This window comes from Aspergillus campestris, assembly GCF_002847485.1.
Source record: "Aspergillus campestris IBT 28561 chromosome Unknown P168scaffold_2, whole genome shotgun sequence".
In the NCBI taxonomy this organism is placed as follows: domain Eukaryota; kingdom Fungi; phylum Ascomycota; class Eurotiomycetes; order Eurotiales; family Aspergillaceae; genus Aspergillus; species Aspergillus campestris.
This window is the reverse complement of record NW_020194337.1, coordinates 1,364,739-1,387,201: the sequence shown is the minus strand read 5'-3', so window position 1 is coordinate 1,387,201 and position 22,463 is coordinate 1,364,739. Positions and strand designations below refer to the sequence as shown.

General features: G+C 54.1%; 7 protein-coding genes across 7 annotated transcripts; 5 read left to right on the top strand and 2 right to left on the bottom strand.

Annotated features, from left to right (window-relative positions):
* Positions 1-204: 204 nt before the first annotated feature.
* Positions 205-4,038, bottom strand: P168DRAFT_230980 (GTPase-activating protein BUD2; the record flags this gene model as incomplete). Its single annotated transcript, XM_024833260.1, has 2 exons — positions 205-1,148; positions 1,215-4,038. The coding sequence occupies 2 exons, from the start codon at positions 4,036-4,038 to the stop codon at positions 205-207; spliced, it is 3,768 nt and encodes a 1,255-aa protein (XP_024695967.1).
* A 3,377-nt stretch (positions 4,039-7,415) lies between these two features.
* P168DRAFT_94689 (uncharacterized protein) lies at positions 7,416-7,964 on the bottom strand. Its single transcript, XM_024842231.1, has one exon. The coding sequence runs from the start codon at positions 7,787-7,789 to the stop codon at positions 7,502-7,504; it is 288 nt and encodes a 95-aa protein (XP_024695966.1). The 5' UTR covers positions 7,790-7,964; the 3' UTR covers positions 7,416-7,501.
* Positions 7,965-8,138: 174 nt separating this feature from the next.
* Positions 8,139-11,023, top strand: atgI (autophagy protein ATG9; the record flags this gene model as incomplete). The annotated part of the gene is made up of 2 exons (XM_024833273.1): positions 8,139-8,863; positions 8,929-11,023. The coding sequence occupies 2 exons, from the start codon at positions 8,139-8,141 to the stop codon at positions 11,021-11,023; spliced, it is 2,820 nt and encodes a 939-aa protein (XP_024695965.1).
* Positions 11,024-11,666: 643 nt separating this feature from the next.
* Positions 11,667-14,948, top strand: P168DRAFT_264360 (class I alpha-mannosidase 1A). Its single transcript, XM_024834855.1, has 4 exons — positions 11,667-11,758; positions 11,805-12,853; positions 12,920-14,437; positions 14,534-14,948. The coding sequence occupies exons 2-4, from the start codon at positions 11,814-11,816 to the stop codon at positions 14,580-14,582; spliced, it is 2,607 nt and encodes an 868-aa protein (XP_024695964.1). The 5' UTR covers positions 11,667-11,758; positions 11,805-11,813; the 3' UTR covers positions 14,583-14,948.
* Positions 14,949-16,579: 1,631 nt separating this feature from the next.
* On the top strand, positions 16,580-17,183 carry P168DRAFT_287861 (uncharacterized protein). The gene is made up of 2 exons (XM_024836663.1): positions 16,580-16,975; positions 17,063-17,183. The coding sequence occupies exons 1-2, from the start codon at positions 16,625-16,627 to the stop codon at positions 17,120-17,122; spliced, it is 411 nt and encodes a 136-aa protein (XP_024695963.1). The 5' UTR covers positions 16,580-16,624; the 3' UTR covers positions 17,123-17,183.
* A 389-nt stretch (positions 17,184-17,572) lies between these two features.
* Positions 17,573-19,015, top strand: P168DRAFT_231192 (flavin-containing monooxygenase; the record flags this gene model as incomplete). The annotated part of the gene is made up of 1 exon (XM_024833268.1): positions 17,573-19,015. The coding sequence occupies one exon, from the start codon at positions 17,573-17,575 to the stop codon at positions 19,013-19,015; it is 1,443 nt and encodes a 480-aa protein (XP_024695962.1).
* A 440-nt stretch (positions 19,016-19,455) lies between these two features.
* On the top strand, positions 19,456-22,313 carry P168DRAFT_287858 (uncharacterized protein). Its single transcript, XM_024836662.1, has 7 exons — positions 19,456-19,651; positions 19,763-19,855; positions 19,934-20,052; positions 20,124-20,355; positions 20,410-20,510; positions 20,563-20,719; positions 20,774-22,313. The coding sequence occupies exons 1-7, from the start codon at positions 19,612-19,614 to the stop codon at positions 22,051-22,053; spliced, it is 2,022 nt and encodes a 673-aa protein (XP_024695961.1). The 5' UTR covers positions 19,456-19,611; the 3' UTR covers positions 22,054-22,313.
* The last annotated feature ends 150 nt before the right edge of the window (positions 22,314-22,463 follow it).

Here is a 22,463-nt window from a genome sequence, read left to right as displayed (position 1 = left end):
ACATGGGCCAAAGGACAATCAGAAAGAAAGAAAGGAAGAGAAGAATGTACACCAAAGATGCGATGCCAGGACTGACACGCCCCTTCGCCCGCCTGTTATACAAAACTTTGCGCGCTATCCACGGTCAAAGATGCATCGTCATCATCATGGTAAATCCGTCTCCTGTATGGCAGCTACTGAGCGCCGGTACGTATGGAGCGGGTTTCATAAATCTTCGCGTGACTGTGCCGCCTCCCGCTCCTTGGCTTTGCGCCGGGATGGCGCCGGCACAAAGTCGAAGATCCGGTACTTGCTGGACGTGTCGCGGGACAGGCTGGATCGGCGCGCCTTGGTCGTCTCGTGGTAGTCGAGAGAGTAGGTAGACGAGTTCTTCGAGCTTCCGGTACTATCCCGCGTGTCCGACCACCGCGGAAGGGAGAACGGCACCCGCCCCTGGTCCCAGGTCGCCGACGATGAGCTGGGCGGGGTATCCTCATCGGCCTCGGGGGCGCAGTCCGTCGACCGTCGGGGCAGCGACGGCCGCGAGGTGAAGAACCCGATCGAGTTGCGGTGACTCCCCGCCGCGGCGGTCTCGGCGGCGGCGGTCTCGGTGGCGGGCGTGGTAGGCTTCGAGCTATCGTCGTAAAAGGTGGCGGACCGTTCCATCGAGTCGACCAGCTCTTCCCACTTGATCTCCAGGGTTCCATTGGGCCGTTCCGCTTGTTCCGCGCGGCCGAGGCACTCCTTGGTCCGCTGATGGAAACGCGTGGCCAGCTCATTGAACTTCTGGAGGCACCCATCAATACTTTCCAGCTCGGTCAGCCGGTGCGGTGCTATGTCAAGCCACAATCGGATCAAAGTGGAGAAGCTCCGGGCGTGATCGATCAAGAACGGAAGGCTCGGGAACCCTTCGCGGGACGTGGGAGGCAGACGACCGAGGATCTGGATGGGCGTGGCGTACGAGGGTGTGACCATCGGCGTCGGTCGATCGGCCGGGATCGCACATATCGAATCCACGAAAGTCTTGAAATCTGCCCGGTTACCGACCAGAAACCGGTTCATCGGCTCCATCCACGGCTCCTTGCTACCGAACGTGGTCATGTTGGCCAGTCCCTGCAAAGCCTTTGCGATCAGGGTCAAAGTACGTTGGGCGCGAGGACGAGGATGATCTACCGTGAACAACAGTTAGTATATTTTAGAGGAAAGGGGGGGGGGGGGGGGGGACGGTGACGTACCCTTGAGCAATCCAAAGAGCTTTGGGTTTAAGATCGCCGGACAGAAGAACCGCAGAAAGAGGAACCCAGACACGCTACTGTAGGTGACCGTCCGCAGAAAGTCGCCGTACCGATCATCTGCGCACGCTCGAATATGTCGGAAAATAAGTCGGAGTTCGGGAGGGCATCGAGAGGCGGAGTTCGCGATTGCTTTCCAGATGCTGGTGGTGCGAGCGATCAGGGTCCTCCAATTGCGTTCGAGGTCATCCGCTTTATGGACGCGGGACGGGTCCACTTCGCACTCCGGGTCACTCTCGTCGACTTCGCGGAGCCGCTCGCCGATCGTCTCCTCCAGATATTCTTTGCCCAGTCGGCGCATGTGGAGGTCGAGCGCTTTGGTGAGGATGGAGTTCCCCCGGAAGAGAAGATTCGCTTCGACCGTCGCCGTGCGGCCTAGATCTCGCACGAGAACCTCCCGCTCTTGGCCGGTCTCCCGGGAATCGTTGGAGTGGATGCGCGTGGTATACCGGAGACGATTCGCCGTCGACTCCTTGTGCAGCCCGTCGATCTCGTCTTCCACCAACGCCGCGATCCACTCCACCGTTGAGCCCGAGACCTGGAAGATGCTCAATAGGGCTTCGGCGAGCTGGTTCAGTTCGGAGGACAGGAGCTGCGCCATCTGGATGGTGAGCCCGTTGGTGAAGGAGTGCAGGAGTTCGGACATGGGCGTATATTCGTGTGCCATGAGGACCACCGCCTCCTCCATGCGGACCATCATCAGCATCTCCCCCACGGCCTGGTCCCGCTCGTCCAGGAGCGGCCACCACTTTTCGGTTTTCACCCCGGGCTCCAGATCATCGAGCCGCAGGTCGACTCTCCCGTACGTGGTATCTTGCGAGGACAAGGAGATGTCGACGTCGTCGACCCCGGCGGCGTTCGCGTCCTGGGATAGGGCGTAGGATCCCAGGGCGGTCAGGGACCAATCCTTCTGGGTCGGGTTGAGCGCCTTGACGAGGATCGAGACCTGGGACAGGACCGGCGGGAGATCGCTGAAGGAAAAGTCTTCGCGCCAAAAGGGGTTTGCCGTCCGGAACTTGACGGCCGTCTTGGCGCGGATCTCGCCGTCCAGGAGGACTTCGGTGTAGTAGTCGTCGACGGCCGAGGTCGTGGTGGACTGGCTTTGGGACCGGGACGCCTTGCGGCTGCGCGGGAGCTCGTCGGTCGCGGTCTTGAACATTTTCGCCTCGGTCACTCCCACGGTGAGCACCCTCTCGATGCGGAACATGTCCGTGGTGGATGCTACCGCGGTGTCGCCGGAGGTCGGGGCCCGGGTAGGGCGATCTTCAATCGAGTTTTCGGGGCCGTAGAGCTCGGGGATGGAGAAGGCGCGCAGGAGGACAAACCACACTTCGAACAGGACGCGGCTCTCCAGGGCGAGGTAGACGGGCCGCGTCAATCCGGACACGGAGTGGGCGGCGTACTGGGGGTAGATGGCAATGCAAAATTCGTCTTCGAGGACGGACGGGTTCAACTGCTGGATGGCGCACCGGGAGAGCTGGGACAGCTGGATGCAGGCCACCAGGGTAATGTCGGACTCGGTGAACAGCTTCAAGACCCCATTCTCCTGCAACGTGCAGCTGACCTTCAGCCACGAGGACGAGAGCGCCCGCTGCTGTCGGTAGGTCGAGACGCGGCGGGCGGAGGTGGGTCGGGCGCCCGACGCACTCGGACGGTCCCAGAGCAGCATCTTGCCCACCTTGATGATGGCCGCCTCTTTGGGGACGGTACTCTCCGAGTTCCGCCGGTGTTCGGCCACGCGACGGTCGCCGATGGCGACCGACTGCGGCTTGGTCATCTTGTTCTGGACGCCCTTGGGGCGGATGGGCTGCCAGCACAGGAGCGCGGCCAGCCACGAGTCGTAGGTCTCGCTGACGTGAGGTTTGAGTTCGACGCCCAGGCCGGAGGTGAAGGTGGAGACGCTGAGATAGTTGGTGCGTTGCTCGGGATCCACGCGGGAGCGAACCTGGCAGCCGCGGAGGTCCGGAATGAGGGTCTTTGCCAGCGCCGGCTCGCCTTTGGCCTGGTAGATCAGGCTCCCCGTCGCGACGTTGATGGCGCAGTAGCCGGAGGTCCAGGCGGTGGTGTTAGCGGTACGGAACGACAGGATCCCATGCATCCGGCCGCAGGTGTCCTTCATGAGTTTCAGGATCTTGGAAGCATCGCTGTTCGAGAGGCCGGCGGCGGACACACTGGCCAGCAAACTCGAGGTCCCGGCGGACTTGCTGGGTCGTCGACGGGCCGATGGCGGTGATGCAAGGACGGACGGATATCCAATGGACGATGTTTGCTGCTCATCGGGCGTCTTGGACGGGGGTGCGGTGGCGTTGAGAGGAGCGAGGGGATTCCGCGTCCGGTTCAAGAAGGAGCTGGAGGAGATCTCGCTGCGTTGGTCATCCAGGGTGGTGGTCTGGGACCGCGCCCGGAGGCTCCTCGGTTCCATGACGGCCTCGTCCTCGTCCCCGGCGGAATAATAGGAGTGAAAGTCGCGATGGTGAGACTCGAGGTCGAGGGGTCGGGTTCGGGGGGTCACACGGGGCGAGGTCGCAGCGGCGCCTGAGGACAGATACTCCGCCTCCGACACGGGCGAATGCGAATGGTGGCCCGCATCGGAGGTGGAGTCCGGCGTCACCGTCCGGATGCCCCTGTCCCTGAAGCTATCCGGGTATACCATGCCATGACGGTCCTTAGAGGAGGACTTTTTGCTCGGTCGCCGTTCCACCGGACGACTGTAGACCCCCTGGTGTACGGAGTTCCGTTTGAACCCATTTGAACTTTCCGACTCCATCTTCTGGGTGTATTTGTATTTTTTTTATTTTCAAAAAAAAAAAAAAGAAAGAAAGAAAGAAAAGAGAAAAAGAAAATCAAGAAATTTCTTCTTCTCTTCCTCCTTCTTTTTTATTCTTTTGTTTTTTTCCCTTATTTCTTCCCTTTTTCTTTGGGTTCCGCGAACGCGAGGATGGGGCGGGTCGGGCGGTAGCCGCACTCAACGCAGGCTGGGACGGAGAGACGCAACAGGTAGAAGGACGAACGTAGGGACGAGCATGAACTGGTTGAGAGAGAGAAATGGTAGTCGATCAGTTGGATGAAAGATTACCTTGCAGCGCGTTGAATACGTAACATGCGCTGCACAACGGTCCTCGAACAATTGAGGGCCTTGAGTCGTCCAAGAATGAGATGGTCGCTAGCTGAACGCATGGAGTCCGGGGAAAGGGAGCAGAGTAGAGTCGCACATTCGGGTCGAATTCGGGGCGCGTTGTTATTGAAGAGAGTTCGACTGTCGAGATGATGGTAGTGGGTGGTGGTGGTGGTGGTGGTGGTGGTAGTGGTAGTGGTAGTGGTAGTGGTAGTGGTAGTGGTAGTGGTAGTGGTAGTGGTAGTGGTAGTGGTAGTGGTAGTGGTAGTGGTAGTGGTAGTGGTAGTGGTAGTGGTAGTTGTGGTGGTGGTACGTGGGTGGGTGGGTTGGGTGGGGGAAAAAGGTAGTGGTAGAAGAAATCACGGATAACAGTAGTGTTCGCAAGTATTGGTATTAGGGGGGGAAAGATGGATGGATGGATGGATGGATTAGTAGTAGTAGTGGAGGTGGTTGTTCGGAAGTTGGTTGGTGTGTGGGTGGGGAGGGGAGTGGACGGGTTTGACGAGACGGATGGGGACAGTGGATCAAGAGAAGGAAAGAAGAAACAAGGAGATAGGAAGAGGAAGAGGCAGAGGAATAGGATGATGAAGAGATGAAGAGTCGAAGAGGGAGAAATGAAAGATCCAATTATGAACAGAAGAAAAGGATCAAGACCCAGGGAAGAACCAGGATAGGAATTAATTACCCGTGAGGAGGAATGGTGAGTCTTGGGGTCGATCGGGCATATATTCGGTGAATTGAGTCCATCCAGAGGAAAATCGACCCAGAAATTGGCAGAAAGGAACCTGGAAATTGAATGATTCTGAGGGTCAATCCTGGTGGGTAAAAATCCCTGATGATGGTCCAGTCTTCTTCCTATCATCATCCATCTGACGCATGGATCGATGCCCCTGATCCTTCAGACATGGATATTCATACCTCAGTACTCATACAAATTACATAGACCAAGTATATCAGATGTGCTCCTTCACGTCAATGATGAAGATACACATCTATCCGGTCGAATCTGGCAGGAGTTGTATCTGTTGATCCCCATTGAAGCTGAGGATGAAGGTATTACCGCATTGGGACAGCCCCGAGAAATTCTGGATTAAGATCTACTCGGGCGGGTTGGTTGGGACGAAACCAAGGGTCTGGATATACAAGTGGACATTTTAAGATTAATTATAATTCTATAGATTATATAAACTATATAAATCATATAAATCATATAAAATATATCAATTCTAATCAAGGAATAAGTGGAAAGAAATAGGGAAAAAGAGGGGCAAAAAATGAGAATAAATGAGTATGGATTGAATCAAGATATGAAATATAATATAATAAAATAAGTCAATAATCATCATAGTAAGCCAGGCGAAAAGAAAAGAAATGGAACAAACAAAGAACAAAGAAGAAGAAAAGAATCAGAAATATTCCATATCATGATGACGAGGTCATTTCAGCTGTGGCTTGTCTATCATGTAGCATGTACGCCCTACCTTGCATGCACGATCCCCCTATCGATTCGCAGATTCGTCCACTATAGCCACCTGCCAGATATATTTTAGGAATTAGTGCTGCACACAGATACGAGAGACATGGTGGCTAGAATCGTAGCCAAAGTTTAATGCGGAGGTGGCGATGTTTGACTAGTCCTATACAAATAGAACTAGATCTGATTTTACCTTTGCACCTTGCAGCGAGTGGTACTCCAGACCCAAACTACCTATCGAGGCGTCGAGTCCATATACTCCGTCCGTCCAGGGATATATCCCGTCTTCAATAGTGCAGTGCATTGGTCCAGGGTGTGGACTATCTGGGTAACCAATTTCCATCAGGGCCAAAGTCAATTGCTGAATGGCAAATCCTTGCATCACTCCAAGTATTAGTCCAGGGTCCGTTGGAGATTGTCGGTCCATGCCCTCCCGGGCCACCGCCATCACCAGATGGAGTAGGACCAACATCACACAAGGATTCACAACCCTCGCTCGCTGGACCACTCACTACCACACCTGACCTCCGGCTGTTGCTCGCTGTGCGGATCAAATCTGGTCGTTGATGAGGGGGGCTCGAAAAAAAAAAACAAAAAGCTAACAACAGGCCTAATCCAAATTTGAATGTGATTAGTTGGTGCCAATTGGCTTTTTCTCTTCTTTTCTTTGCTTTTTGTCTTCTTTCCCCTGTCACCCCCCATGTTCCTATTTTGATGTTTCCCTTTGTTGGCGGAGGGCTCGTTTTTCGGTTTCCATCAAACCAAGCCAAGTGAAACTGAGCCTGTGGCGGACAAAGGAACAGCAAGAGGCTTTGCGCTTCCTGTCCCCAGAACCACCCAGTTGGATACGCCCGCTTTTTGCTTCAAGCGTCCAGAACCTCCAGATCCCTGAGAAGCCAGAACATCTCCCCATACCCGACAGGGGTTGTGGTCATTCTGCAACACGGTGCCCCAAAAGACATGGGTTAGCGCCTGGCTGCTCGTCATTGACACCAAGCAACGCACGTACAGCCGCGCCGGTGGAAACGGGGTGATGACCACGACCTAGTGGGTGGCCTGGGTGGCCTGTACGCTGCAGACTATCACGGTAATGGGTCACCTCCGATTTAGTGGACACTAGTTAGTGGTCTGTGTGGGTTTTTTTTTCCCTTTCGGCCGTCCTCGCGGTCTCGCACTATCTTTGTCACAATCGCTGACGCCACTCGAGGGGCGGCGACACAGCGGCAGATATTAAGCCCCGTTCTGCTCAAATCCCGCGCTCGTGACCCGACATGTCGGTAGAAACTTGATGCTATGGGGCTACTCCGAAAATATGCACCTTTTGGAAAAAGACCCCCCCGCCCCTCCTCTCTCTCCTCTTGCCCCTCTCCCTCTCAGAGAAAAGAGGGAAAAGCGGATCACACCCCCTCGATTGTTATGTGGCGACAATTCGACGAACACTAGGGAGTCAATCCCTACATGTCCGTGAAGGCCAATCACCCGCAGACCAGGTGAGATTTGATTCTCGACAAAGGTACGAAAGAATAGTGTTATCCAAGGTACAATGATGCATTGGGAGAAGACGAACCCCGCACGAACCATAGATGGGAAGGATCTCTGAACCAACGGCACCAATCAACTGGAAAGATGGCTGTTGGCGGCTCATCCCGAGCAAGTCCAATCCGCCTGGACCTGACTCGTGTCGTCAGAGACAATTCGGAGTAGCTTGGAAAAGTATTCCGTCTCGACCGAGTAATATCTCCAGTATCTTACCCTGTTAACACTGTACATACATAGCAGTAGAGTCTGTGACAACACGTGAGCGATGAACAGGATCAACCGTTGTTCCGGTACCAGATCAGCTGATTGTGTGGCAGCCTCAGGCACCACTGATAGCGGCGCCAGCGCTGACCGCCTTGCATCATAGGGCGGCAAGAAGCAGCTTATCATCCAGCAGTGTCATTCGACCGGTCATCTTCACCTCCTCGACTGGTCAAACGACCTGCCTTGGACTCCTCATCTTGTTTTCTATCTACTTCTTTACTTGTCTGATTTACTTCCTCACTTCTCTTCTTCTGTCTTCTATACTATACCCCCCCCCCCCGACCTGTGGATCTAGATCTATTCATAGATGTGCCTGGTTTAGAGGAGAGTCGAGTTGTTCCACATCGCTTGCCATCACATGGCCTACTCTTGGACCCTTCTCTGAGTTCTGACTCGGGCTATGGGTGAAGCTTGCTACGTACTGATTTCTACTGTATGACTGTAGTCGCATCAGATTCTTTGAGTAACCTTCAAGATGATGGCCTCCAACATCCTATCACGGTTCCTCCCTCCGAACGGCTCGCCCTCGGTATACGAGACCATCCGACAACACGATGCGGATTCGGATCTAGACGTGGAGGAACGAGGTGGACTAGAATTCGAAGATGGAGCGAGGCAACAATATACCGATCATGAGTTGGAGGAGGCCATGGCCGAGGCGGAGAGAGATGACATGCCCAGCGAGAGCGATGCGTTCCTGACACAAAGGAGCCCGCAAAGAACATCCAGCGAGGGGCCGTCGAAAGCGGGCTCTCGCCGTCGCAAACCCAGCCGACCACGGTGGATGCGAGGTGCGTCGCCACGTCATGACCCGGATGATGGGGATGACGATGTCCCGGCATCCCTACTGGTGGAAGGGCACGATGACGATGACCTGAAGTCCCGACTGCCGCCTCCGCCCAGCCCCCATCACCTCCACGTACCAGAGCCCTTGGTCGCTGGACCCTCGTCTCGGGATGACCGAGTTCACTGGGATTCTGCCCGAGAACGGCTGCCGCTCCACGACGACCGGCGGAGACGTCGTCCTGGAGTGATCTGGTCCCAGGGCCTTCCGAATATGGCGACTGTAGACCCCAAAGAGAAGGCCCTGTGGATGTGGGCCAACGTAGAAAACCTGGACAATTTCTTGAAAGACGTCTACTCGTATTTTACCGGGAATGGGATTTGGTCTATATTGCTGAACCGTTTTCTGAACCTCTTGTATGTGCTTCCCTGACTCCCGATCAATCGAATTGCAAGGAGGCCGGTGGTCTAACAGATGGCAGAACCTTCGCGTTCATCGTGGGATTCGGGGTGTTCCTCACCAACTGCATCGATTATCGCGAGTTTCGGGGAAGTAGACGACTAGACGACATACTGATCCAGAAATGTACCAACAAGATGTCCATGTCGTCGACATTTCTACTCTGGCTGTTGACACTATTCTGGATCGGCAAGGCATTTCAGTATCTCTTCGACCTCCGACGACTAAAGCATATGCATGACTTTTTCCACTACTTGCTCGGAATCACGGATGCGGAAATCCAAACGATCTCGTGGCAGGAAGTCGTCAGCCGGCTGATGACCCTGCGCGACTCCAACCCAGCGACAGCTGGCACTGTGTCCGCCAAACACCGCAAGTACATCGGCAGTCAGTCGAAACAGCGCATGGACGCCCACGACATTGCGAATCGGCTGATGCGCAAGGAGAATTATCTGATTGCACTGATCAACAAAGATATCCTAGACCTCACTCTGCCCATTCCTTTCTTCAGGAATCGCCCATTGTTTTCGAGGACGCTGGAATGGAACCTCAACCTTTGTGTGATGGACTACGTGTTTGATGAGCAGGGCCAGGTGCGGACTCTGTTCCTGAAAGACACCCATCGTAAGGCCTTGGGCGAGGGCCTGCGACGACGGTTCATCTTTGCGGGCATCATGAACGTCTTCGTCGCCCCGTTCATCATCGTCTATTTCATGATCCATTACTTTTTCCGCTACTTCAATGAGTACAAGAAGAACCCGTCTCGGATCGGATCTCGCCAGTACACCGCGCTGGCCGAATGGAAGTTCCGCGAGTTCAACGAGCTGTGGCATCTGTTTGACCGCCGCATCAACATGTCCTATCCGTTCGCCAACCGCTATCTGGACCAGTTCCCCAAAGACAAGACCATCCAGGCTGCCGGCTTTGTGGCCTTTGTCGCCGGTGCCTTGGCGTCTGTGCTGGCGCTGGCGTCCCTGGTGGACCCGGAGCTGTTCCTAGGCTTTGAGATCACGCCGGACCGGACGGTGCTCTTCTATCTGGGTATCTTTGGGTCCGTCTGGGCCGTCGCCAACGGGCTGGTCCCCGAAGAGACCAACGTGTTTGACCCCGAGTTTGCCCTATCGGAGGTGATCGATTTTACGCACTACTGCCCCAGTCACTGGAAAGGCCGGCTACACAGTGACGACGTGCGCAAAGAGTTTGCCGCGTTGTTCCAGATGAAGATTGTCAGCTTCGCAGAGGAGATCCTGAGTCTGATCTTCACGCCGTTTATCCTCTGGTTCAGCTTGCCCAAGTCCAGTGACCGGCTCATTGACTTTTTCCGGGAGTTCACGGTGCACGTGGACGGGATGGGGTACCTGTGCTCCTTCGCGGTGTTCGACTTCAAGAAGGGCACCAACGTGATCCCCCAGGGACCCCCAGGGGTGCGAGGGGGACCCGACCTTCGCGGAGACTACTACTCGACCAAGGACGGCAAGATGCTGGCGTCGTACTACGGGTTTCTAGACAACTACGGGGCCAATAACCGTGGCGGTCACCCAGCCACCCGACGCCAGTTTCACCCACCCCCGGCGTTTCCAACCCTAGGAACGCCGTCGATGGCTGACATGGGTCACTGGGGGGAGCGGCCAGACCCCGCGCGGATGCGCCACACGCCCCCCGGCGGTGCTCAGTCATACCTAGGACCGCGCGCGGGGCCCTCGGGGGTGGGTGACCACGCGTCTCCGGCGCCATCCATTCTCCTCGACCCGCACCACCAGCCCTCTGCGTCCGGGTTCCGGTCCTCCCACCGCCCTGGGGTTTATTCGCGGTATCGTCCCGCGCGCGCGGCGCCGACAGTGTCGAGTCCCATCGAGGATGACGATGAATCCCCACCCGCGAGGGGCAGCGGGGGGTCTCCCCACCACAGGACGGGATCCAGCGGGGGCGGGGTCGGCGCCAGCGGTAGCAATCTGGGGGAGTCATGGCGGGTGAACCTCATGGGAGAGGAAACGCACGAGGGGGACGAAGGGGAGGAAGTCGATGCGATCACCGGCGGGGCAGGGGTATTGGGACTGATCCAGCAGTTCCAGAAGGTGAACAAAGACCACCGGGGACGGACGACCGTGGGTCTCTAATAGTTTATTATTGAATTTAACGATCATACACCTACCTATCTACCGTTCTTTTCTCCAGGCATCCTTTGGAAGAGGGGAATGTTTGCCCTTGGCGCGTAAACAAAGCCAAAGCCAGACGAATCTAACACCCCCCTGCCTTGGCCAGCCCAGCCCAGCCCAGCCCAAACCAGGATCCAAAATTTTGCACAGAAACTCAGGAAGTGTTAAAAACCACCCTAACCCAACTCTGTCCAGCAAAGTAGAGGTGAGCAAAAGGAATGATGCATCACCAGGAACTAGGCAAATAATGGATTATCATTCCTGCAGGAGGATCCACATCTGGCAGCGATCCGGTATTCAATTGGATCCAAGCTTGTTGTTGTCAGATAGTAACATAGTAGTTATAGTCTCCATCTGATATACAGAGGTACATACCACATGCCTAAGCCTAATAGAGAGACGGTTTTGCGGTCTAGACGGGCTTGGCTGGGGGACTAGTTGGTTGTTGGGTCTTTCTTTTCTCTTCTTCTTTCTCACTTTGTTTTCTTTTCTTCTTCACTTCACTTCACTTCTCTTCATCTCTTTGTTTTGATGATTTGAGTCGGGCTGACTTTGTTTTTTTTTTCTTTCTTTCTCTCTCTCGTTGACAGAGCTGGGTTCTCCCCACCATGCTCTATCTATCCTCATCTTATTGATTCTTGATTGACTGAGGATTACTCTATACCTAGGTAATGAGATAATAATAATAACCAAATAGTAAGACCTACTCCTACCGAAACTACGTCCACCTAACTCTCTCTAGACGAACATCATGATTCGAGCCCGTCGCTACCGTATCCTCCTGGTCTTAGCTACCATCCTAATCCTGACCCTAATCCACTTTACGCGCTCTCGCGAACACCCGATTCCATACGACATTATTCGCGCTCCACCCTCAGCAAACACCAAGCGCTTTCCCTTCTCCCTACGTCCCCACGTCAACGCAAACAAGCTCCAGCAAGCTCCGCTGTCGCCGCAGGCCCCTCTCGCCCCTCCTCCCCCTCCTCCTCCACTGTCGCACGACTTCCAGTCCGGTCCCGGCCTGTTCCAACAACCAGAGGATCGCCCCAGCAAACTAGACACCGACACCGACACCGACACCGCCTCCGTGGAATCGCCCGCAGAGAAGAACCCCGATGCGTCCCCCGCAGAGCCAGGCAAAGACAAGGATTACTGGCCGAACGCCCCCGACACGGAGCATGGCTCCTTCGCCAAAGGCCGACTAGAGGTCGAGTCACCCGAGTCGAGCCGGCCAGCAGCACACTGGACGAAACCGCGCGAGCACTTCCCACTCGCCGCAGAAGAGCTAATCAAGCTCCCAAACGACCAACCCCGCCAACTCCCCAAGCTACAAGCGACATTCAAAGACGAGTCGTCCCATGATAAAATGAAGCGCCTACAGCGTCTATCCCAAATCAAAGAGACCTTCGTGCACGCCTGGAACGGGTACAAGGTCGCCGCCATGGGCCACGACGAGGTCACCCCCGTCCGTGGGGGTTCGCGCGATCCGTTCAACGGCTGGGGCGCCACGTTGGTGGATACGCTTGACACGCTGTGGATCATGGAATTGCGCGAGGAGTTCGTCATTGCGGTGGATCGTGTCAAGATGATTGACTTTACGACGTGCAGGCGCAAGGACATCCCCATGTTTGAGACGGTCATTCGCTACTTGGGGGGTCTGCTGGGGGCGTACGATGTGTCGGAACATCGGTATCCGGTGCTCCTCGATAAGGCTAAAGAGCTGGCGGAGATTCTGATCGGCGCGTTTGATACGCCTAATCGGATGCCGGCTCTGTTTTACAATTGGGCGCCGTAAGCAGTATATCTTTGGGGTGGTCAGGTGTGCGGTGTTGCTAATTGGTGTATTTGTATTTGCAGGAACTACACCTCCAAGCCGCACAGCGCGGATGCGAAGGCCGTTCTGGCAGAGCTCGGCTCTCTGTCGGTGGAGTTCACGCGCTTGGCGCAACTAACCAAGGAAGACAAGTACTATGACGCCATTGCGCGCATCACGAACGAACTGGAGAAAATGCAGGACTCGACGAAACTGCCGGGTCTGTGGCCGATCAAGGTGGACGCGTCGGGGTGCAAGGCAGCCACAGCCAAGGCCCCGCAGGATCCAGAGATCTCTACCTCCGACACAGGCTCTACTTCAGACACAGGCGCAAAGGCGCTACCCTCGGACCTAGAAAGTTACACCAACTACTTCAAGTCGCATGACGCTTCCCGCACGGAGACACCAGGTTCCGACGCCGTACGACTAGAAAGCAGGGCGCTGCCAGAAGCGAACGCAGACGCAGACGCAGACGCAAACTGCAAGGACAGCCTCCGCAGCCCGGCGACAGAGTTCGACACCTTCGGGATGGGGGCGCTAGCCGACTCAACATACGAGTACCTACCAAAGGAGCACATGCTGCTAGGCGGCCTGAACCCGCAGTATCAGACCATGTACGAAAAGGCCATGACCGCCGCGCGCAAGCACCTCGTCTTCCGGCCCATGGCCAAGGGCACAACCGACGTGCGCTTCCTAGCGTCCGTGAGCCTGTCGACGCCGCTTTCCCACGCTACACCAGACCAGATGAAACACAAGTACGAGGGCACGCACCTGTCATGCTTTGCAGGCGGCATGGTCGCCATCGGCGCGAAGCTGTTCGGCATTGATAGTGACATGGATCTCGCCCGCAAGCTGACGGACGGCTGCGTGTGGGCTTACCAGGCGACTAAGACTGGCATCATGCCGGAGCGGTTCGACCTTGTCCCCTGCAAAGATCCGCAAACCTGCCCGTGGGACGAGACCGCTTATCACAGCGCGTTAGATCCCTACATGGAGCAGCGACTCGCCCGTCCACCACCACCCCCACAGGAGCAGCAAAAAGAAGGGCCAAAGAAGCCAGGCAGCGTCGGCTTGAGAAATAGCAAACGCTGGCACGTCGTCGCTCAACCCAAACGCCGACCAACTGACATCCCAACCCACGAGTCACCCGAGTCGTCATCATCATCATCCTCATCGTCATCTTCATCACCCGAGGAAAGCTCAGAGGAACCACCATCCCACCAAGCATACGTATCCTCGCGCATAACAAGCGAACACCTCCCACCCGGCGTAACACGCATCACCTCCCGTCTCTACAAGCTTCGTCCCGAGGCGATCGAGTCCGTATTCATCATGTTCCGACTAACGGGCGACGAGTACTGGCGCGAGCGCGGGTGGAAGATGTTCGAAGCGGTCTCCAAGATCACAAGAACAGGGATCGCGCACTCGGCGATTAGCGATGTCACCGTTACGGATCCGGTGCTGCTGGATGAGATGGAGTCGTTTTGGCTCGCCGAGACGTTGAAGTATTTCTATTTGCTGTTTTGTGATCCGGGGGTTGTGAGTTTGGATGATTATGTTTTGTATGTTCCCATTCCCATTCCCCTTCTCTCTTTCCTTTTTTTCTCCATTTCTTTTTCTCAAGGGAAAGCAAAGAATTGACAACTGACATCTCACAGAAACACAGAAGCCCACCCCCTCAAACGACCCAGCTCAACGTCCTCATGAATCTTTCTCAGGGAGTCAGGGCTATCTCGTCCAGCGGTGTAGAATCATGAAAAATCTACATCAACACCAACGAGTTCACGCACATGATGTTTATTGTTTACTTACTACTGATGATGAAAAGGATATGGATTGCTTATGAGCGGGTATGGCTTTATTTATTTTTTTTCGGGTATTGTATGTACCTTGCATGGTAGATTACGGGGTGGGGGTGTATATTCTGTTCTATAAGCATTATCATGGTTTATTCCAACCGTACAGGATCTATTTTTCTGATTCATTCAACTACCTAGTATGTATACATGAATCTACTCAAAAGAAGAGGGAAGAGCAGGCGAACGAGGCTGAGGATGGACAGGCGTAAGGCGCAGACTACCAATGTACGTCAATGTCAAGTAGGGTTAGCGGTTTTCTCAGGGCTGACTGTCTGACGGCTGTGGGGTTTTACTTGTCATGCCCAGCCTTCTTTCTTTTTTTTTCTCTCTATTTTTTATTACTTGGTAGTGATTTAAAGGTGGAATATCTGTCTGGTTTTCTTGTTGGGTTGTATGATATGGTTGACTGGTTCGTTGTTTAGGTACTCCGTAGATAGTAGGTAAATGAGAGTGAAAGGCTGTCATGGTAAGGGTGTTATAACAGTGGTTATAATCGAGTCAGGATCACAAGTTCCAAAAACGGACAAACTGACCAATGGCACCTACGGCAGCCTGCATTAGTGATTATAGCGGTTTGGTCGAGCGAGCTGGGAAACAGCGCCGATCTTGCACTAACAGGAGACACAGCCTGCATTGATGCTTATAGCGGTTTGATCAAGCGGGCTGAGAGATGGCGCCGATCTTGCGACTAGAGTACAGCACACAGTCGGCTAGCCAGTCATGTTCGATGCTATGAATAGTTTGAAGATGAGACCTTCAACTGGCTATTGCGTATCGGGTATGCTAGATTGGAGGACGTTCTTCTGTCTTTGTAGTGTCATTGAGATGAAACTGGGCCTGCACTGCCTAAACCTGTTTCGATCATGTTACATGATCAAGTCAAAAGCATTTTCCTTTCTCCACTGTTTTCGTCCTATACATCTCTCTTCCTATCTTCCTCCCAGGCACCCTGCCAGACGACTTCTCTTTCTCTTCTCGATTATTCCCTGTTCTCTCCCGGGCCTCTTCTTGGGCCTCTCTCCCTGATTCTTCCCAGGTCTTCTTCGGGTCTCTCTCCCTGCTCTCTCACCTGTTTCCCTGCCTATATTCTTTTTATACTTTGTCTCTACTTCTTTTCAAGAAACTAGCTTTTAAATCGTTTTTAAACAGTTCTAACCTAGTCTTCAGAAATTATAACTGTCAAGAAATCTCTATAATAACATGTATTTCAAGACCCACTTGACATGAACAGAAGAAACATCACATGACCTCTTTGTTAGGCTTAGTGACTTTCACCTGAACTTTTGACCCCCTTCCACCTCAGATATACACACTGATCTTCTTTATTTGAATTGATTAACTGCCTAGGATTACATCCCTGGTGGCGTACTCCTTATGGCTACCCGCATGGATTGATGGTGCCTGCTTCTTTGTCCGAGAGTGTATATTTAGGGGAACAATCGTGACGCTAGGCCTTCCTTCGCCCATCCCGCTCACGGCTTGGGTCCTCTCTATAGGCCTCTCTCGACAAGCTGTTGGCCCGAGCCAGACTAGGTACTTATTTTGGTGAAACGCTTAGATGTGAAATGTGATAGACCGAGGGCTTGTTCCCGTCTGTGATTGACTGGGTCCGTTCAGGTCGTGGGGCAAGCTAGAGTTGAGTATGGGAGCCGTTGGTAGTCTTGCTTATTCTCGAGGCGCAGCCAGCCTTGTCCTATGTTAGCGGGATGGTATTTATTTTGTACTTTTTTTTCGGCCGTGGAGGCCAGCCTTGAGGGGCGGTTTTGCATGGGTAGATAGTTATAAATATATTTTTGTCTCCTGTGGTCAGGGTTGTGTACTTACTCAAGTTCATCATTCCATCCATTCTCCTAAGATTAATCAACCGATCAAGGAAGACTATAAAACAATATGCACCTCTCAAGCCTCATCCTCCTCCCCCTCGCCCTCGTCCCCCTAGTCACCGCAGACTCCGACTCAGGCGAAGGATCATGGTCCCTCCGAGGTTATAAGACTAAGGCAGACGATGCCAAACCCCCTAAACCCGATCAATACGAAGACCTTGCCAGCGGCCGCAACGTTGTCAAATGCGCCGACCTGTCCAACGGCGAGGAAGTCCGTTTCGTCAAGGGCGTCCCGGGAGATTTCGCTGTCACCGTCTACCAGGGTCTCGTTGATGATACAGGCAAAAACAAGTGCTTGGGGGAGTCGGCGACTATTCAGCCTGGAGAAGTCTATGAGGGACCATTTAAGCGATACGAGGTTTGTTTTCTTCTTTCTCTCTCCCTTATATTTTCTCTCTCCTTCCCTAGATCTTGTTAGATAGATACTTACCAATCTTCATTATAGATTCAGTTTCTTCCGATAAAGAAGCGGAGTGGGAAGGTGCTGGGAAGTTTCGTTGCCTGATGGATTGTCTGACCTGGTTCTTTGTTCATATTATGTCTCTGGTTGGTTCGCGGTGCTGGACACGGTTCCTCTTGAGATGTCTCTTTTATGTATTCTATTCCCATATTGTATGGTCCCTTGGTTTCTTGGTCATGTGGGTGGACGATGGCACATCAGGGTTGGTCTCCTGTGTAGGACACCCTCTATGTGCCTTTTCTTTGCGTCACTCCTTCGAATGCAAAGCAATGTTCCACATCGTTCTTTCCGTGAAGAGAGGAAAGACCGCACTTGCCATTAGCATGACTCAATTGGTTGACAAGGCAGTGACGAGCAGACTTGGTGGTTTTCCAATAGGGTAGCTGCGATATAGGCAGGCACCTGCAGGCCGTCTGTAAGTCTTCCCTGAGCAGGTGAAGTAAATTGGGTCCTCCAACCTCATCATCCACCCTGTCTTGCCCTAAACACACCACCATGGAGACGCATCATTATTCCGTGATCATCGTCGGTGCTGGCATCGCTGGTATCAACGCCGCCTACCGTCTGCAATCTGAGCTGCCGGATCACCCGTACGCCATCCTCGAGGCCCGCAACGCCATCGGAGGCACCTGGGATCTGTTCCGCTACCCTGGTGTGCGCTCTGACTCGGACCTATTCACTTTTGGCTTCTCGTGGTTTCCCTGGGATGCATATAACCCCATTGCGGACGGAGTGTCCGTTGCAAACTATATCCGCCGTGCGGCGGCTCAATATGACATCGACCGCCATGTCGTGTTCCAGCATCGGGTACTTTCCTATCATTGGTCTTCCACCGAGAACCTCTGGACGCTCTTGGTGGACCACCAGGGCCAGCTAGTTCTATATATCACGCGGTTCATCATCCTGGGCACTGGGTACTACGACTATGACAAGCCGCTGGATTCTTCTATTCCCGGTCTGGATCGGTTTGAGGGCCAAGTTGTCCACCCGCAGTTCTGGCCTGCGAATCTGGACTACGACAATAAACAGGTTGTCATCGTCGGTAGTGGTGCTACGGCCGTGACGCTGCTGCCTCGTCTGGTGGAGAAGGCAGCCAAGGTCACGATGCTGCAGCGCAGTCCGACGTATATCCTGCCCATGGCAAACAAGAACACACGCACGACTGTAGACGCCTTGTTTTCCCCCCGAGTGGCTCACAGACTCAAACGTGCTAAGTGGATCGTCACCTCGCGCCTGACGGTGCTCTTCTGCCAGACGTTTCCCCGCTTTACGCGCTGGCTGTTCCGGTGGATCGTTTCAAACAGACTCCCCCCACATATCCCCTACAGTCCGCATTTCGATCCTAAGTACAACCCCTGGGAGCAGCGGCTATGCATCTGTCCGGACGGAGACTTCTTTGCCAGCTTGCACTCGGGCCGTGGGGATGTCGAGACGGGCAAGATCCGGGAGGTGGTTGCCGACGGTATCATCCTAGACTCCGAGAAGAAGCTGGAGGCGGATATAATTGTGACAGCCACGGGCATGCGGTTGCAGATGGCCGGGGGTGCGTCGTTTTATGTTGACGACGAGGAATACCCTTTGCCGGAGAAGTACACGTGGAACGGGGCGATGTTGCAGGACCTTCCGAATATGGTCATGCTTACCGGATACACCAACGCTTCGTGGACGCTCGGGGTCGACGTCAAGATGCGTCTGGTCTGTCGTCTGCTGCGATCGATGGCGGACCACCAGCACTCCATGGCCGTGCCTCGGGTGCAGGGCGGTTCCAAGCTGGAGGAGAAGCAGCTGTTGGACCTGAAATCGACGTACATAGTCAAGGGGGCAGGAGTCCTGCCCCGCGCGGCAAAGCAAAAACCCTGGTGTCCACATGATAATTATCTGTCCGAATGGTTGTTTGCCAAGTATGGAAGCCTTGAAGAAGGACTGGAGGTGACTTGACTGAGACTCCTTTAAAGAGACCTGTGCGGGTGGATCATGACCACAACCATTGATTGCTGTATTGTTAAGCAATACCTCATCCATAATCGAATGCAATCAGATCCTAAACCTGCGCCATCATAGAGCGATTGACTAGTCGTTCGTCTTGGTGGTGTGGATGGTATCTCCTGTAGAAGGTAGCAGTGTCTTGTCTGCCGTCCTTCCCAATCTCTCGCAGATAGGATCACATTCTTTCACCTGTTTAGAATACAGAAATAACAAATTCAACAGGTGTATAGGTGTAGTTGTCAAAAGAAGTGGAGGAAGAAGAGAAGAAGTAAATAGACGGAGAGTATAGACAGATGAGGCTAACCCGATAGGGTTAGTGTGGGTCGAGCGACTCCCGCTTGATTTGTTATGGTGCTTTGGTCACTACATCATCATCATCTTCTTCGGCTTCACCTTCATCTCCCCTCCTTTCTCTTCTTTCCCTCCTTCTCCTTGTCTAATTACCCCCCTCCAGTCATCCTATTTTGCAACCCCTGGTCAGACACATCCCGGGATGAGTGTCACGGTCCAACTCATCCGACGACGAAGACGCCGATCGACCGTGGGCAATGGAGATGGTGGTCGACTCCGAACACCAGTTCTGGGATGGTCAGTCCAATTAGCAAACGATCTACATGCCCTTCCTTGCTTCTTTCGTCTCTCTTCGCTTGGACTTTACTTTGGTTGCTTAAATCTGTATGCAGAAGCTGACTGGCGTAGAAATCCAAGAGATTGTTTCCACCCCTTGCTCCTCCGAAGACAGCATCGACGATGCCCTGCGGAACTATTTGAGTCTGGCTGCCCATTACAGAGGTCCGTCCTGTCCTTCAGATCGTCTCCGGCTCGATAATATCTCCGTCTTCTCGATCAATATCCCCTGACCACCTCCAGATGAATATCTCCGCTCCGCGCTGGCCGTTTCGCGCTGTTCCTACAAGCTACTCACGTCGAGCATCTTCGCTCACCATGGCGACTATGTGCGCCGACAGATGATCTATGGCCTCTTGCAGGTACGACCAGCGACAGCCAATCCCTCCTGCGCCAACCGAACCTTTGTGCTGACAACTCGATCCTTTCCCAGGACGACGACCCGAACACTCTCCTCCTGATCACCTCGTATCTTCTCTTCGACGGCCAGCAGAATGAGATCGTCTTCCGCATGATGAATGAGGAGTGCGCCTTTCCGCGGTTGATGGAGCTTCTCCAGGCGCAGGGTAAGGCTATGGGTGACGATGGAGCTGGGCTCCATCGACTCCTGATGGACTTGCTGTATGAAATGTCCCGCGTTCAGCGCATCAAGGTGGAAGACCTGGGTAGGTTCCTTGGTTGATAATGGCGGTGGGAGATCATGATTAACGAGGTGACAGTACTCGTGGACGATGACTTCATCAAGGGTCTCTTCAATATCATCGAAAATCTCTCGTACGATGTCAACGATCCGTACCACTATCCGGTCATTCGTGTTTTGGTAAGTGTTGACAGGCAGTCCGGTGCGCTTGGTGCAGAGGCTCATTATGCAGTTGGTGTTAAACGAGCAATTCATGATCTCGGCCCACGATCCTATCAGCGAACGGTCGTCAACCACCTTGACCAACCGAGTAATCAAAGTCCTGTCTATGAACGGCAATCTCTACAAGACCTTTGGCGAGAACATCATCCTCCTCATTAATCGAGAAGGTATGTCCCGGTCTCCTGATTGAATTCCTCCAAGCAAGGTTCTAACAGTCCCAGCCGAAACTTCTCTTCAGCTTTTGACCCTCAAACTCCTCTACTTAATATTCACGACCCCCAGCACATACGAGTACTTTTATACGAACGATCTCCACGTCCTCGTGGACATCCTCATCCGCAACTTGCTGGACCTCCCCGAGGAGGCGGCGGCGCTGCGACACACCTACCTCCGCGTGCTGTACCCGTTGCTGGCGCATACCCAACTGAGAAACCCCCCGTTCTACAAGCGGGACGAACTTCACAGAATGCTCAGCATTCTCGTCAGGGGCCAGCTGCCCACGACCGCGGGCGAGGTCGACCACGAGAAGATCATGCACTTCGACGAGGTGGACGAAACAACACGGCGGCTCGTTGCGCGCTGCGCCACGGTCGACTGGCTTCGCGAGACGGACGAGGCTCAGAAGCAGGCGGCACAGAGGAAAGACTCCGTCCCAGACACGAGCGAGATCGGCACACCGCTGGAACCTTCGCAAACCCACTCGTCCAGCGGCAGTTCTTCTGACGCCCAGTCTCCAACACGACCCAACGGATCATCGACGCCGTACGCGGACCGCAAGCCCAGCCAGGCGCAGCGGCTTGGCATGCAGCTGGAGCAAGGCTCGTCCTCGTCCCTCAGCGTCCAAGAGGTGGCCACGCAGCACGAGAAACCCGGCATAATCACCCCGAGCCGCAACGACAACTACGGCCCCGAAAACCGGCCCACTCACACCGTCGTCAAGCCCAAGGTCAAGCCCCTCCCGCCCAAAGCACGACGCTGGCGCGGGCGACGAACCCACGTCGAAGATGAAGACGCCGCCAACGCCCACCGCATCCCGGAGGAATCGTCCATCCCTCCCAGCCCCATTACCCCGGCATCCCCGTCCCCATTCCCCAGCGCGCACCTACACGCCCACGGAGATCGCCGGTACTCCGCGGCAAGTACCCTGGCGCCGCCGCCGGTACCAGGACACGCCCGCCGCTCCGCCTCCAATCCCCCGCCCGCGGTGCCGCCCCCGCGCCGATCCGCGCATCCAGCCGTGCAACACTTCTCAAGCCACTGCACGCCCGTGACGAGCCCTTCGCGACAGCAGCACAGCCTCCCACAGACGCCGTCTACACCCGGCAGACACGGGCAGAAGCCCGAGCCGCCCAAGACGCGCAGATGGCGAGCAGGCAGCATCCGACAGGACGGGGCGGACAGCCCAACCACGCCGAACAACACCCATCCTCCGGATGAAGCAAAAGTCAGTGTGGAGGAAGCGGTGCAGAACGTGTCGATCAACGATGGAGCTGGACGTTGACATGCAGAACGCATGCATGCATCTTATAATACACACCGCATAACGGCGTGCTTGCTTTCTTGTTGGGTTTTGTTTATCTTTCTGATCAATAGTAATTATTTATTTTTCTTGCATCGGTGGGTTATCATCATTATTATCATTATTATTCATTTACTTGGCATAGCTAGGCATTATTCTTACTTGCTTCTATCTTCTACTTTCTTTCTACTTTCCTACTTTCCTCCAATTTCAGTCTAGACCAGGTCGATAATCAAGGTACCACTTCATTTACTTTTATACTCCAAGATTTACTTTTGTTCTACAAATATCAAAATCATAGACTGGACCACGGCTAGTCAGTTGGTCACTATACAGGTTAATGATTCGTCTCCCAAGTCAAGTAAAGTAAAGAACTAAACTAAATACATGAA

Bases quoted from the DNA above. Each gene is read 5' to 3' on its own strand.
- P168DRAFT_94689 (XM_024842231.1), bottom strand. From the start codon at position 7,789: ATGATAAGCTGCTTCTTGCCGCCCTATGATGCAAGGCGGTCAGCGCTG.
- P168DRAFT_264360 (XM_024834855.1), top strand. From the start codon at position 11,814: ATGATTCGAGCCCGTCGCTACCGTATCCTCCTGGTCTTAGCTACCATC. The intron at 12,854-12,919 runs GTAAGCAGTATA...TTGTATTTGCAG, and splicing joins CTGTTTTACAATTGGGCGCC to GAACTACACCTCCAAGCCGC. The intron at 14,438-14,533 runs GTATGTTCCCAT...GACATCTCACAG, and splicing joins AGTTTGGATGATTATGTTTT to AAACACAGAAGCCCACCCCC.
- P168DRAFT_287861 (XM_024836663.1), top strand. From the start codon at position 16,625: ATGCACCTCTCAAGCCTCATCCTCCTCCCCCTCGCCCTCGTCCCCCTA. The intron at 16,976-17,062 runs GTTTGTTTTCTT...TCTTCATTATAG, and splicing joins GACCATTTAAGCGATACGAG to ATTCAGTTTCTTCCGATAAA.
- P168DRAFT_287858 (XM_024836662.1), top strand. From the start codon at position 19,612: ATGGAGATGGTGGTCGACTCCGAACACCAGTTCTGGGATG. The intron at 20,511-20,562 runs GTAAGTGTTGAC...CTCATTATGCAG, and splicing joins ATCCGGTCATTCGTGTTTTG to TTGGTGTTAAACGAGCAATT. The intron at 20,720-20,773 runs GTATGTCCCGGT...TAACAGTCCCAG, and splicing joins CCTCCTCATTAATCGAGAAG to CCGAAACTTCTCTTCAGCTT.